This window comes from Oncorhynchus keta, unplaced genomic scaffold (genome assembly GCF_023373465.1).
Source record: "Oncorhynchus keta strain PuntledgeMale-10-30-2019 unplaced genomic scaffold, Oket_V2 Un_contig_12375_pilon_pilon, whole genome shotgun sequence".
Taxonomy (NCBI): domain Eukaryota; kingdom Metazoa; phylum Chordata; class Actinopteri; order Salmoniformes; family Salmonidae; genus Oncorhynchus; species Oncorhynchus keta.
In genome coordinates, this window is record NW_026277851.1 from 71,528 (window position 1) to 86,168 (window position 14,641).

Here is a 14,641-nt window from a genome sequence, read left to right on the forward strand (position 1 = left end):
TACTGCTATTAGCCCATAGAAACACATTGAATAACAGATAGTCCTTACTGCTATTAGAAACACATTGAATAACAGATAGTCCTTACTGCTATTAGCCCATAGAAACACATTGAATAACAGACAGTCCTTACTGCTATTAGCCAATAGAAACACATTGAATAACAGATAGTCCTTACTGCTATTAGCCCATAGAAACACATTGAATAACAGATAGTCCTTACTGCTATTAGAAACACATTGAATAACAGATAGTCCTTACTGCTATTAGCCCATAGAAACACATTGAATAACAGACAGTCCTTACTGCTATTAGCCAATAGAAACACATTGAATAACAGATAGTCCTTACTGCTATTAGCCCATAGAAACACAATGAATAACAGACTGTAGCAGGGTTTAGTGCACTATATAGGGGAGACTGTAGCAGGGTTTAGTGCACTATATAGGGGAGACTGTAGCAGGGCTTAGTGTACTATATAGGGGAGACTATATATATATATAGTGCACTAAGCCCTGTGTCAGACGTGCTACAGTCTCCCCTATATAGTGCACTAAACCCTGCTACAGTCTCCCCTATATAGTGCACTAAACCCTGCTACAGGGGAGACTGTAGCACGTCTGACACAGGGCTTAGTGCACTATATAGGGGAGACTGTAGCAGGGCTTAGTGTACTATATAGGGGAGACTGTAGCACGTCTGACACAGGGCTTAGTGCACTATATAGGGGAGACTGTAGCAGGGCTTAGTGCACTACATAGGGGAGACTGTAGCACGTCTGACACAGGGCTTAGTGCACTATATAGGGGAGACTGTAGCACGTCTGACACAGGGCTTAGTGCACTATATAGGGGAGACTAGCAGGGCTTAGTGTACTATATAGGGGAGACTAGCAGGGCTTAGTACACTATATAGGGGAGACTGTAGCACGTCTGACACAGGGCTTAGTGCACTATATAGGGGAGACTGTAGCAGGGCTTAGTGTACTACATAGGGGAGACTGTAGCAGGGTTTAGTGCACTATATAGGGGAGACTGTAGCAGGGTTTAGTGCACTATATAGGGGAGCCTGTAGCAGGGTTTAGTGTACTAAATAGGGGAGACTGTAGCAGGGTTTAGTGCACTATATAGGGGAGACTGTAGCAGGGTTTAGTGCACTATATAGGGGAGACTGTAGCAGGGCTTAGTGCACTATATAGGGGAGACTGTAGCAGGGCTTAGTGCACTATATAGGGGAGACTGTAGCAGGGCTTAGTGCACTATATAGGGGAGACTGTAGCAGGGCTTAGTGCACTATATAGGGGAGGAACTAATGGGGATCCATAATAAACCCCAGGAAGAGTAGTAGCTGCCTTGGCAACAGGAACTAATGGGGATCCATAATAAACCCCAGGAAGAGTTGCTGCTGCCTTGGCAGGAACTAATGGGGATCCATAATAAACCCCAGAAAGAGTAGCTGTTGCCTTGGCAGGAACTAATGGGGATCCATAATAAACCCCAGGAAGAGTAGCTGATGCCTTGGCAGGAACTAATGGGGATCCATAATAAACCCCAGGAAGAGTAGCTGTTGCCTTGGCAGGAACTAATGGGGATCCATAATAAACCCCAGGAAGAGTTGCTGCTGCCTTGGCAGGAACTAATGGGGATCCATAATAAACCCCAGGAAGAGTAGCTGCTGACTTGGCAGGAACTAATGGGGATCCATAATAAACCCCAGGAAGAGTAGCTGCTGCCTTGGCAACAGGAACTAATGGGGACCTATAATAAACCCCAGGAAGATTAGCTGTTGCCTTGGCAGGAACTAATGGGGATCCATAATAAACCCCAGGAAGAGTAGCTGCTGCCTTGGCAACAGGATCTAATGGGGATCCATAATAAACCCCAGGAAGAGTAGCTGCTGCCTTGGCAACAGGAACTAATGGGGATCCATAAAAAACCCCAGGAAGAGTAGCAGCTGCCTTGGCAACAGGAACTAATGGGGATCCATGTGGAGTATCTCTCTCCAGGTCATCATCTGTTGTTTAATTCATTCCAGGTGACTACCTCATGAAGCTGGTTGAGAGAAGGCCAAGAGTGTGCAATGCTGTCATCAAGGCAAAGGGTGGCTACTTTGAAGAATCTAAAATATAACATATTTCTAGATTTGTTTTAACACTTTTCTGGTTACTACATGATTCCATGTGTGTTATTTCATAGTTGTGATGTCTTCACTAGTATTTTACAATGTAGAAAATATTAAAAAATAAAGAAAAATCATACAATGAGTAGGTGTTCATTGGTTCTTTAATAATTCATCATTTTCAAAAGTTATTCCAGATAACACACAGATCAACTGGGACATGTTAAAAAGCTGATTGATTTATTATTTTATTAAGTCTTCACAGAACACGTTGAAAAAGAAAGACATTGTTTAAAAGGTAACATCACAGATTAGGCAGCAGGCGGTGCTGTAGAGACGAGACGATATAAACCCTGCGTCAGATACCAGCAGGCGGTGCTGTAGAGACGATATAAACCCTGCATCAGATACCAGCAGGCGGTGCTGTAGAGACGAGACAATATAAACCCTGCGTCAGACACCAGCAGGCGGTGCTGTAGAGACGAGACGATATAAACCCTGCGTCAGACACCAGCAGGCGGTGCTGTAGAGACGAGACGATATAAACCCTGCGTCAGACAAACAGGCGGTGCTGTAGAGACGAGACGATATAAACCCTGCGTAAGACACCAACAGGCGGTGCTGTAGAGACGAGACGATATAAACCCTGCCTAAGACACCAACAGGCGGTGCTGTAGAGACGAGACGATATAAACCCTGCCTAAGACACCAACAGGCGGTGCTATAGAGACTAGACGATATAAGCCCTGCGTCAGACACCAACAGGCGGTGCTGTAGAGACGAGACGATATAAACCCTGCCTAAGACACCAACAGGCGGTGCTATAGAGACTAGACGATATAAGCCCTGCGTCAGACACCAACAGGCGGTGCTGTAGAGATGAGACGATATAAACCCTGCGTCAGACATACTCCAGTCTCCCCTATATAGTGCACTAAGCCCTGTTACAGTCTCCCCTATATAGTGCACGAAGCCCTGTGTCAAACATGCTAATCTCCCCTATATAGTACACTAAGCCCTGTTACAGTCTCCCCTATATAGTGCACGAAGCCCTGTGTCAAACATGCTAATCTCCCCTATATAGTACACTAAGCCCTGCTAGTCTCCCCTATATATTACACTAAGCCCTGCTACAGTCTCCCCTATATAGTACACTAAACCCTGCTACAGTCTCCCCTATATAGTGCACTAAACCCTGCCACAGTCTCCCCTATATATTACACTAAGCCCTGCTACAGTCTCCCCTATATAGTACACTAAGCCCTGCTACAGTCTCCCCTATATAGTACACTAAGCCCTGCTACAGTCTCCCCTATATAGTTCCACTAAGCCCTGCTACAGTCTCCCCTATATAGTTCCACTAAGCCCTGCTACAGTCTCCCCTATATAGTGCACTAAACACTGTTACAGTCTCCCCTATATAGTACACTAAACCCTGTGTCAGATGTGCTACAGTCTCCCCTATATAGTGCACTAAGCCCTGCTACAGTCTCCCCTATATAGTGCACTAAGCCCTGTGTCAGATGTGCTACAGTCTCCCCTATATAGTGGACTAAGCCCTGCTACAGTCTCCCCTATATAGTGCACTAAGCCTTGCTACAGTCTCCCCTATATAGTGCACTAAGCCCTGTGTCAGATGTGCTACAGTCTCCCCTATATAGTGCACTAAGCCCTGCTACAGTCTCCCCTATATAGTACACTAAGCCCTGCTACAGTCTCCCCTATATAGTACACTAAGCCCTGCTACAGTCTCCCCTATATAGTACACTAAACCCTGCTACAGTCTCCCCTATATAGTGCACTAAGTCCTGCTACAGTCTCCCCTATCTAGTGCACTAAGCCCTGCTACAGTCTCCCCTATCTAGTGCACTAAGCCCTGCTACAGTCTCCCCTATATAGTGCACTAAGCCCTGTGTCAGATGTGCTACATTCTCCCCTATATAGTGCACTAAACCCTGCTAGTCTCCCCTATATAGTGCACTAAGCCCTGCTACAGTCTCCCCTATATAGTGCACTAAACCCTGCTAGTCTCCCCTATATAGTGCACTAAGCCCTGCTACAGTCTCCCCTATATAGTGCACTAAGCCCTGTGTCAGATGTGCTACAGTCTCCCTATATAGTGCACTAAACCCTGCTAGTCTCCCTATATAGCGCACTGAGCCCTGTGTCAGACATGCTACAGTCTCCCCTATATAGTGCACTAAACCCTGCTACAGTCTCCCCTATATAGTGCACTAAGCCCTGTGTCAGACGTGCTACAGTCTCCCCTATATAGTGCACTAAACCCTGCTAGTCTCCCCTATATAGTGCACTAAGCCCAGCTACAGTCTCCCCTATATAGTGCACTAAACCCTGCTACAGTCTCCCCTATATAGTGCACTAAGCCCTGCTACAATCTCCCCTATATAGTGCACTAAGCCCTGCTACAGTCTCCCCTATATAGTGCACTAAGCCCTGCTACAGTCTCCCCTATATAGTGCACTAAGCCCTGCTACAGTCTCCCTATATAGTGCACTAAGCCCTGCTACAGTCTCCCTATATAGTGCACTAAACCCTGCTACAGGCTCCCCTATATAGTGCACTAAACCCTGCTACAGTCTCCCTATATAGTGCACTAAACCCTGCTACAGTCTCCCTATATAGTGCACTAAACCCAGCTACAGTCTCCCTATATAGTGCACTAAGCCCTGCTACAGTCTCCCTATATAGTGCACTAAGCCCTGCTAGTCTCCCCTATATAGTACACTAAGCCCTGCTACAGTCTCCCCTATATAGTGCACTAAGCCCTGCTACAGTCTCCTCTATATAGTGCACTAAGCCCTGTGTCAGACGTGCTACAGTCTCCCCTATATAGTGCACTAAGCCCTGCTACAGTCTCCCCTATATAGTACACTAAGCCCTGCTACAGTCTCCCCTATATAGTACACTAAGCCCTGCTACAGTCTCCCCTATCTAGTGCACTAAGCCCTGCTACAGTCTCCCCTATATAGTGCACTAAGCCCTGTGTCAGATGTGCTACAGTCTCCCCTATATAGTGCACTAAACCCTGCTAGTCTCCCCTATATAGCGCACTGAGCCCTGTGTCAGACATGCTACAGTCTCCCCTATATAGTGCACAAAACCCTGCTACAGTCTCCCCTATATAGTGCACTAAGCCCTGTGTCAGACGTGCTACAGTCTCCCTATATAGTACACTAAGCCCTGCTACAGTCTCCCTATATAGTGCACTAAACCCTGCTACAGTCTCCCTATATAGTGCACTAAGCCCTGCTACAATCTCCCTATATAGTGCACTAAGCCCTGCTACAGTCTCCCTATATAGTGCACTAAGCCCTGCTACAGTCTCCCTATATAGTGCACTAAGCCCTGCTACAGTCTCCCTATATAGTGCACTAAGCCCTGCTACAGTCTCCCCTATATAGTGCACTAAACCCTGCTACAGTCTCCCTATATAGTGCACTAAACCCTGCTACAGTCTCCCTATTTAGTACACTAAACCCTGCTACAGGCTCCCTATATAGTGCACTAAACCCTGCTACAGTCCCCCTATATAGTGCACTAAACCCTGCTACAGTCTCCCTATGTAGTACACTAAGCCCTGCTACAGTCTCCCTATATAGTGCACTAAGCCCTGTGTCAGACGTGCTACAGTCTCCCCTATATAGTGTACTAAGCCCTGCTAGTCTCCCCTATATAGTACACTAAGCCCTGCTAGTCTCCCCTATATAGTGCACTAAGCCCTGTGTCAGACGTGCTACAGTCTCCCCTATATAGTGCACTAAGCCCTGTGTCAGACGTGCTACACTCTCCCCTGTGTAGTGCACTAAGCCCTGCTACAGTCTCCCCTATATAGTGCACTAAGCCCTGTGTCAGACGTGCTACAGTCTCCCTATATAGTACACTAAGCCCTGCTACAGTCTCCCTATATAGTGCACTAAGCCCTGTGTCAGACGTGCTACAGTCTCCCTAGCAGGGTTTAGTGCACTATATAGGGAGCCCTGTGTCAGGGTTTAGTGCACTAATAGGGGAGACTGTAGCACGTCTGACACAGGGCTTAGTGCACTATATATATATATATAGTCTCCCCTATATAGTACACTAAGCCCTGCTACAGTCTCCCCTATATAGTGCACTAAACCCTGCTACAGTCTCCCCTATATAGTGCACTAAACCCTGCTACAGTCTCCCCTATATAGTGCACTAAACCCTGCTACAGTCTCCCCTATATAGTGCACTAAACCCTGCTAGTCTCCCCTATATAGTGCACTAAACCCTGTTACAGTCTCCCCAATATAGTGCACTAAACCCTGCTACAGTCTCCCCTATATAGTGCACTAAGCCCTGTGTCAGATGTGCTACAGTCTCCCCTATATAGTGCACTAAGCCCTGCTACAGTCTCCCCTATATAGTGCACTAAGCCCTGCTACAGTCTCCCCTATATAGTAGACTAAGCCCTGCTACAGTCTCCCCTATATAGTGCACTAAGCCCTGTGTCAGACGTGCTACAGTCTCCCCTATATAGTGCACTAAGCCCTGTGTCAGACATGCTACAGTCTCCCCTATATAGTGCACTAAGGCCTGTGTCAGACGTGCTACAGTCTCCCCTATATAGTGCACTAAGCCCTGCTACAGTCTCCCCTATATAGTGCACTAAGCCCTGCTACAGTCTCCCCTATATAGTGCACTAAGCCCTGCTACAGTCTCCCCTATATAGTGCACTAAACCCTGCTACAGTCTCCCCTATATAGTGCACTAAGCCCTGCTACAGTCTCCCCTATATAGTGCACTAAGCCCTGCTACAGTCTCCCCTATATAGTGCACTAAACCCTGCTACAGTCTCCCCTATATAGTGCACTAAGCCCTGTGTCAGACGTGCTACAGTCTCCCCTATGTAGTGCACTAAACCTTGTTACAGTCTCCCCTATATAGTGCACTAAGCCCTGTGTCAGACGTGCTACAGTCTCCCCTATGTAGTGCACTAAACCTTGTTACAGTCTCCCCTATATAGTGCACTAAGCCATGCTAGTCTCCCCTATATAGTGCACTAAACCCTGCTACAGTCTCCCCTATATAGTGCACTAAGCCCTGTGTCAGACGTGCTACAGTCTCCCCTATGTAGTGCACGAAGCCCTGCTAGTCTCCCCTATGTAGTGCACTAAGCCCTGTGTCAGACGTGCTACAGTCTCCCCTATATAGTGCACTAAGCCCTGCTAGTCTCCCCTATATAGTGCACTAAGCCCTGCTAGTCTCCCCTATATAGTGCACTAAGCCCTGTGTCAGACGTGCGACAGTCTCCCCTATGTAGTGCACTAAGCCCTGCTATTCTCCCCTATATGGTGCACTAAGCCCTGTGTCAGACGTGCGACAGTCTCCCCTATATAGTGCACTAAGCCCTGCTAGTCTCCCCTATATGGTGCACTACTTTTTGTCAGAGCCAGGCCCTATGGTCCTACTCCTATGGGGCCTAGTGGAAAGTTGTGCACTGTGGGGTTCCGTTTGGGATGCACACATTATATACCACACACACACACACACACACACACACTCCATATCAGGCGTGACCAGGGTACCCTGACCCTATGCGGGGGGTCAGGGAGGAGGGTTCAGAGCTCATGGGGCAACAGCTCTTCCTGTGGATGTGAAGGACCATGCGACAGCGAGGACAGGTGTGATAGGCATCCTTGAAACTCTTTAAGACAAACGGGATCAGACAGCATCCCAGCAACAGCCTGGAGGGACAGGAGAGTACAGTCAGTATACCTGCTACTGCTGGGGGGGGTGGAGCTGAGACGGAGGGGGTGGAGCTGAGATGGAGTGGGTGGAGCTGAGACGGAGGGGGTGGAGCTGAGACGGAGGGGGTGGAGCTGAGACGGAGGGGGTGGAGCTGAGACGGTGTGTGTGTGTGTGTGTGTGTGTGTGTGTGTGTGTGTGTGTGTGTGTGTGTGTGTGTGTGTGTGTGTGTGTGTGTGTATCTCCTCACCCACAGAGGATGAACACCAGGCACATGGTCCAGGAGAAGGTTCCAGAGTGGTGAGTGACATCACTCATCACCTGGTTCTGACAGGAAGGACATCTGATGAGACCAGGAGAATCACCCAGCTCTGTCTCATAGTGCTGGACAAACCTCTGCCTGGGAGGGCTAGCACCACCTGAGAGAACGAGGGGGTTAGATAAGGGGTTAGATCCAAGCCTCCACCTGAGGGAACGAGGGGGTTAGATCCAAGCCTCTGTCTGGGGGGGGCTAGCACCACCTGAGAGAACAAGGGGGTAAAATAAGGGGTTAGAGAACTAGGGATTAGATTATTAGATGATGTCCATCATTATACTACAGTCTGAAGGCTGTGTGTGTGTGTCCATCATTATACTACAGTCTGAAGGCTGTGTGTGTGTGTCCATCATTATACTACAGTCTGAAGGCTGTGTGTCCATCAGTATACTACAGTCTGAAGGCTGTGTGTGTGTCCATCATTATACTACAGTCTGAAGGCTGTGTGTGTGTCCATCATTATACTACAGTCTGAAGGCTGTGTGTGTGTCCATCATTATACTACAGTCTGAAGGCTGTGTGTGTGTCCATCATTATACTACAGTCTGAAGGCTGTGTGTGTGTCCATCATTATACTACAGTCTGAAGGCTGTGTGTCCATCATTATACTACAGTCTGAAGGCTGTGTGTGTGTCCATCATTATACTACAGTCTGAAGGCTGTGTGTGTGTCCATCATTATACTACAGTCTGAAGGCTGTGTGTGTGTCCATCATTATACTACAGTCTGAAGGCTGTGTGTGTGTGTCCATCATTATACTACAGTCTGAAGGCTGTGTGTGTGTGTCCATCATTATACTACAGTCTGAAGGCTGTGTGTGTGTCCATCATTATACTACAGTCTGAAGGCTGTGTGTGTGTCCATCATTATACTACAGTCTGAAGGCTGTGTGTGTGTCCATCATTATACTACAGTCTGAAGGCTGTGTGTGTGTCCATCATTATACTACAGTCTGAAGGCTGTGTGTGTGTCCATCATTATACTACAGTCTGAAGGCTGTGTGTGTGTCCATCATTATACTACAGTCTGAAGGCTGTGTGTGTGTCCATCATTATACTACAGTCTGAAGGCTGTGTGTGTGTCCATCATTATACTACAGTCTGAAGGCTGTGTGTGTGTCCATCATTATACTACAGTCTGAAGGCTGTGTGTGTGTCCATCATTATACTACAGTCTGAAGGCTGTGTGTGTGTCCATCATTATACTACAGTCTGAAGGCTGTGTGTGTGTCCATCATTATACTACAGTCTGAAGGCTGTGTGTGTGTCCATCATTATACTACAGTCTGAAGGCTGTGTGTGTGTCCATCATTATACTACAGTCTGAAGGCTGTGTGTGTGTCCATCATTATACTACAGTCTGAAGGCTGTGTGTGTGTCCATCATTATACTACAGTCTGAAGGCTGTGTGTGTGTCCATCATTATACTACAGTCTGAAGGCTGTGTGTGTGTCCATCATTATACTACAGTCTGAAGGCTGTGTGTGTGTCCATCATTATACTACAGTCTGAAGGCTGTGTGTGTGTCCATCATTATACTACAGTCTGAAGGCTGTGTGTGTGTCCATCATTATACTACAGTCTGAAGGCTGTGTGTGTGTCCATCATTATACTACAGTCTGAAGGCTGTGTGTGTGTCCATCATTATACTACAGTCTGAAGGCTGTGTGTGTCCATCATTATACTACAGTCTGAAGGCTGTGTGTGTGTCCATCATTATACTACAGTCTGAAGGCTGTGTGTGTGTCCATCATTATACTACAGTCTGAAGGCTGTGTGTGTGTGTCCATCATTATACTACAGTCTGAAGGCTGTGTGTCCATCATTATACTACAGTCTGAAGGCTGTGTGTGTCCATCATTATACTACAGTCTGAAGGCTGTGTGTGTCCATCATTATACTACAGTCTGAAGGCTGTGTGTGTGTCCATCATTATACTACAGTCTGAAGGCTGTGTGTGTGTCCATCATTATACTACAGTCTGAAGGCTGTGTGTGTGTCCATCATTATACTACAGTCTGAAGGCTGTGTGTGTGTCCATCATTATACTACAGTCTGAAGGCTGTGTGTCCATCATTATACTACAGTCTGAAGGCTGTGTGTCCATCATTATACTACAGTCTGAAGGCTGTGTGTCCATCATTATACTACAGTCTGAAGGCTGTGTGTGTGTCCATCATTATACTACAGTCTGAAGGCTGTGTGTGTGTCCATCATTATACTACAGTCTGAAGGCTGTGTGTGTCCATCATTATACTACAGTCTGAAGGCTGTGTGTGTGTCCATCATTATAATACAGTCTGAAGGCTGTGTGTCCATCATTATACTACAGTCTGAAGGCTGTGTGTGTGTCCATCATTATACTACAGTCTGAAGGCTGTGTGTGTCCCCATCATTATACTACAGTCTGAAGGCTGTGTGTGTCCATCATTATACTACAGTCTGAAGGCTGTGTGTGTGTGTCCATCATTATACTACAGTCTGAAGGCTGTGTGTGTGTCCGTCATTATACTACAGTCTGAAGGCTGTGTGTGTGTCCATCATTACACTACAGTCTGAAGGCTGTGTGTGTGTCCATCATTATACTACAGTCTGAAGGCTGTGTGTGTGTACTCACCAGTATCGGTCTGGTTGATGAAGCTACCACCCATAGCACCAGGTGGAGGAGGAGGAGTGAAGGGAGAGATGCTCATGTCATCTCCTTTACCCTGGACTGAAACAACAAGAGAGAGAGAGATCCTCATGTCATCTCCTTTACCCTGGACTGAAACAACAAGAGAGAGAGAGATCCTCATGTCATCTCCTTTCCCCTGGACTGAAACAACAAGAGAGAGAGAGATCCTCATGTCATCTCCTTTACCCTGGACTGAAACAACAAGAGAGAGAGAGATCCTCATGTCATCTCCTTTACCCTGGACTGAAACAACAAGAGAGAGAGAGAGATCCTCATGTCATCTCCTTTACCCTGGACTGAAACAACAAGAGAGAGAGAGAGAGATCCTCATGTCATCTCCTTTCCCCTGGACTGAAACAACAAGAGAGAGAGAGAGAGATCCTCATGTCATCTCCTTCACCCTGGACTGAAACAACAAGAGAGAGAGAGAGAGAGATCCTCATGTCATCTCCTTCACCCTGGACTGAAACAACAAGAGAGAGAGAGATCCTCATGTCATCTCCTTTACCCTGGACTGAAACAACAAGAGAGAGAGAGAGAGAGATCCTCATGTCATCTCCTTTCCCCTGGACTGAAACAACAAGAGAGAGAGAGATCCTCATGTCATCTCCTTCACCCTGGACTGAAACAACAAGAGAGAGAGAGATCCTCATGTCATCTTCTTTACCCTGGACTGAAACAACAAGAGAGAGAGAGATCCTCATGTCATCTCCTTCACCCTGGACTGAAACAGCAACAGAGAGAGGAGGGTGTACTGTAGAGTCTTACCTGGTAGGAAGTAGGGAGGAGGGTTAGGACATGGTTCCTCTGACTTCAATGATGTCTCCATTGCCTCTGCTGAACAGCTGAGGAGAGAGAAACCACAAAATGATCACAATAATTGACAAGGCTTTTTCCTCCATAAAATAAGTCAAGGGTCATGATTGTCAATTATCTGACCCAGACCTTGTAGAGACAGTGGTCAACTATCTGTCTCAAACCTTGTTGAGAGAGCGTATCGAGGTGTTGATTGGCTCTCCTGTCACCTCATTGGTCAGTCACCTCATCTACTGCGTCAGCTGACAGACAGGTGTGTTTCGGGTGGATCTGGCCACTCCCACAGGAGCAGGTTGGAGTAGGGTGAAGTATTACTGATCTAAGATCAGTTTTATTCTGTTTGAGTGAAACTTCCAGCTGAGGGCTTCAGCCCCAAAGCACTGTTCCAGGACCAGCTCTTCCTGTCTCTTCTCTTCTAGCTGAGGACTTCAGCCCCAAAGCACTGTTCCAGGACCAGCTCTTCCTGTCTCTTCTCTTCTAGCTGAGGGGGCTTCAGCCCCAAAGCACTGTTCCAGGACCAGCTCTTCCTGTCTCTTCTCTTCTAGCTGAGGGCTTCAAACCCAAAGCACTGTTCCAGGACCAGCTCTTCCTGTCTCTTCTCTTCTAGCTGAGGGCTTCAGACCCAAAGGACTGTTCCAGGACCAGCTCTTCCTGTCTCTTCTCTTCCAGCTGAGGGCTTCAGCCCCAAAGCACTGTTCCAGAACCAGCTCTTCCTGTCTCTTCTCTTCCAGCTGAGGGCTTCAGCCCCAAAGCACTGTTCCAGAACCAGCTCTTCCTGTCTCTTCTCTTCTCGCTGAGGGGACTTCAGCCCCAAAGCACTGTTCCAGGACCAGCTCTTCCTGTCTCTTCTCTTCTAGCTGAGGGGGCTTCAGCCCCAAAGCACTGTTCCAGGACCAGCTCTTCCTGTCTCTTCTCTTCCAGCTGAGGACTTCAGCCCCAAAGCACTGTTCCAGGACCAGCTCTTCCTGTCTCTTCTCTTCTCGCTGAGGGGGCTTCAGCCCCAAAGCACTGTTCCAGGACCAGCTCTTCCTGTCTCTTCTCTTCTAGCTGAGGGGACTTCAGCCCCAAAGCACTGTTCCAGGACCAGCTCTTCCTGTCTCTTCTCTTCTAGCTGAGGGGGCTTCAGCCCCAAAGCACTGTTCCAGGACCAGCTCTTCCTGTCTCTTCTCTTCTAGCTGAGGGGACTTCAGCCCCAAAGCACTGTTCCAGGACCAGCTCTTCCTGTCTCTTCTCTTCTAGCTGAGGGGGCTTCAGCCCCAAAGCACTGTTCCAGGACCAGCTCTTCCTGTCTCTTCTCTTCCAGCTGAAGACTTCAGCCCCAAAGCACTGTTCCAGGACCAGCTCTTCCTGTCTCTTATCTTCTAGCTGAGGGGGCTTCAGCCCCAAAGCACTGTTCCAGGACCAGCTCTTCCTGTCTCTTCTCTTCTAGCTGAGGGGACTTCAGCCCCAAAGCACTGTTCCAGGACCAGCTCTTCCTGTCTCTTCTCTTCTAGCTGAGGGGGCTTCAGCCCCAAAGCACTGTTCCAGGACCAGCTCTTCCTGTCTCTTCTCTTCCAGCTGAGGACTTCAGCCCCAAAGCACTGTTCCAGGACCAGCTCTTCCTGTCTCTTCTCTTCTAGCTGAGGTGGCTTCAGCCCCAAAGCACTGTTCCAGGACCAGCTCTTCCTGTCTCTTCTCTTCTAGCTGAGGAGGCTGAAGCCTCAAAGCACTGTTCCAGGACCAGCTCTTCCTGTCTCTTCTCTTCTAGCTGAGGGGGCTTCAGCCCCAAAGCACTGTTCCAGGACCAGCTCTTCCTGTCACTTCTCTTCTAGCTGAGGGGCCTTCAGACCCAAAGCACTGTTCCAGGACCAGCTCTTCCTATCTCTTCTCTTCTAGCTGAGGGGGCTGAAGCCCCAAAGCACTGTTCCAGGACCAGCTCTTCCTGTCTCTTCTCTTCCAGCTGAGGGCTTCAGCCCCAAAGCACTGTTCCAGAACCAGCTCTTCCTGTCTCTTCTCTTCCAGCTGAGGGCTTCAGCCCCAAAGCACTGTTCCAGAACCAGCTCTTCCTGTCTCTTCTCTTCCAGCTGAGGGCTTCAGCCCCAAAGCACTGTTCCAGAACCAGCTCTTCCTGTCTCTTCTCTTCTCGCTGAGGGGGCTTCAGCCCCAAAGCACTGTTCCAGGACCAGCTCTTCCTGTCTCTTCTCTTCTAGCTGAGGGGACTTCAGCCCCAAAGCACTGTTCCAGGACCAGCTCTTCCTGTCTCTTCTCTTCTAGCTGAGGGGGCTTCAGCCCCAAAGCACTGTTCCAGGACCAGCTCTTCCTGTCTCTTCTCTTCCAGCTGAGGACTTCAGCCCCAAAGCACTGTTCCAGGACCAGCTCTTCCTGTCTCTTCTCTTCCCGCTGAGGGGGCTTCAGCCCCAAAGCACTGTTCCAGAACCAGCTCTTCCTGCCTCTTCTCTTCTCGCTGAGGGGGCTTCAGCCCCAAAGCACTGTTCCAGGACCAGCTCTTCCTGTCTCTTCTCTTCTAGCTGAGGGGGCTTCAGCCCCAAAGCACTGTTCCAGGACCAGCTCTTCCTGTCTCTTCTCTTCCAGCTGAGGACTTCAGCCCCAAAGCACTGTTCCAGGACCAGCTCTTCCTGTCTCTTCTCTTCTCGCTGAGGGGGCTTCAGCCCCAAAGCACTGTTCCAGGACCAGCTCTTCCTGTCTCTTCTCTTCTAGCTGAGGGGACTTCAGCCCCAAAGCACTGTTCCAGGACCAGCTCTTCCTGTCTCTTCTCTTCTAGCTGAGGGGGCTTCAGCCCCAAAGCACTGTTCCAGGACCAGCTCTTCCTGTCTCTTCTCTTCTAGCTGAGGGGACTTCAGCCCCAAAGCACTGTTCCAGGACCAGCTCTTCCTGTCTCTTCTCTTCTAGCTGAGGGGGCTTCAGCCCCAAAGCACTGTTCCAGGACCAGCTCTTCCTGTCTCTTCTCTTCCAGCTGAGGACTTCAGCCCAAAAGCACTGTTCCAGGACCA

General features: G+C 48.4%; 1 protein-coding gene across 50 annotated transcripts; it reads right to left on the reverse strand.

Moving 5' to 3' along the window:
• Positions 1-75: 75 nt before the first annotated feature.
• Positions 76-11,774, reverse strand: LOC127917905 (lipopolysaccharide-induced tumor necrosis factor-alpha factor homolog). 50 transcript variants are annotated; one of them, XM_052501031.1, is made up of 6 exons: positions 11,604-11,774; positions 10,779-10,874; positions 8,097-8,265; positions 6,706-7,845; positions 4,948-5,239; positions 2,263-4,169 (listed from the first exon to the last, which is right to left on the reverse strand). In XM_052501031.1, the coding sequence occupies exons 1-4, from the start codon at positions 11,662-11,664 to the stop codon at positions 7,668-7,670; spliced, it is 504 nt and encodes a 167-aa protein (XP_052356991.1). In that variant the 5' UTR covers positions 11,665-11,774; the 3' UTR covers positions 2,263-4,169; positions 4,948-5,239; positions 6,706-7,667. The 50 variants fall into 50 exon arrangements, with proteins under 50 accessions (XP_052356984.1, XP_052356991.1, XP_052356943.1 ...); XM_052500983.1 differs by having other exon boundaries at positions 4,948-5,049; positions 7,290-7,845; positions 10,779-10,925; XM_052501005.1 differs by lacking the exon at positions 4,948-5,239 and adding an exon at positions 6,255-6,536 and having other exon boundaries at positions 2,263-3,708; positions 7,290-7,845; positions 10,779-10,925.
• Positions 11,775-14,641: the final 2,867 nt, after the last annotated feature.

Excerpts from the sequence above, each read along its gene's own strand:
- LOC127917905 (XM_052501024.1), bottom strand. The coding sequence starts at position 11,664 with ATGGAGACATCATTGAAGTCAGAGGAACCATGTCCTAACCCTCCTCCC. Across the intron at positions 10,926-11,603 it reads TCCTCCCTACTTCCTACCAG|TCCAGGGTAAAGGAGATGAC; the intron begins GTAAGACTCTAC and ends TTGTTGTTTCAG. Across the intron at positions 7,846-8,096 it reads CTGGTGTTCATCCTCTGTGG|GCTGTTGCTGGGATGCTGTC; the intron begins GTGAGGAGATAC and ends CTGTCCCTCCAG.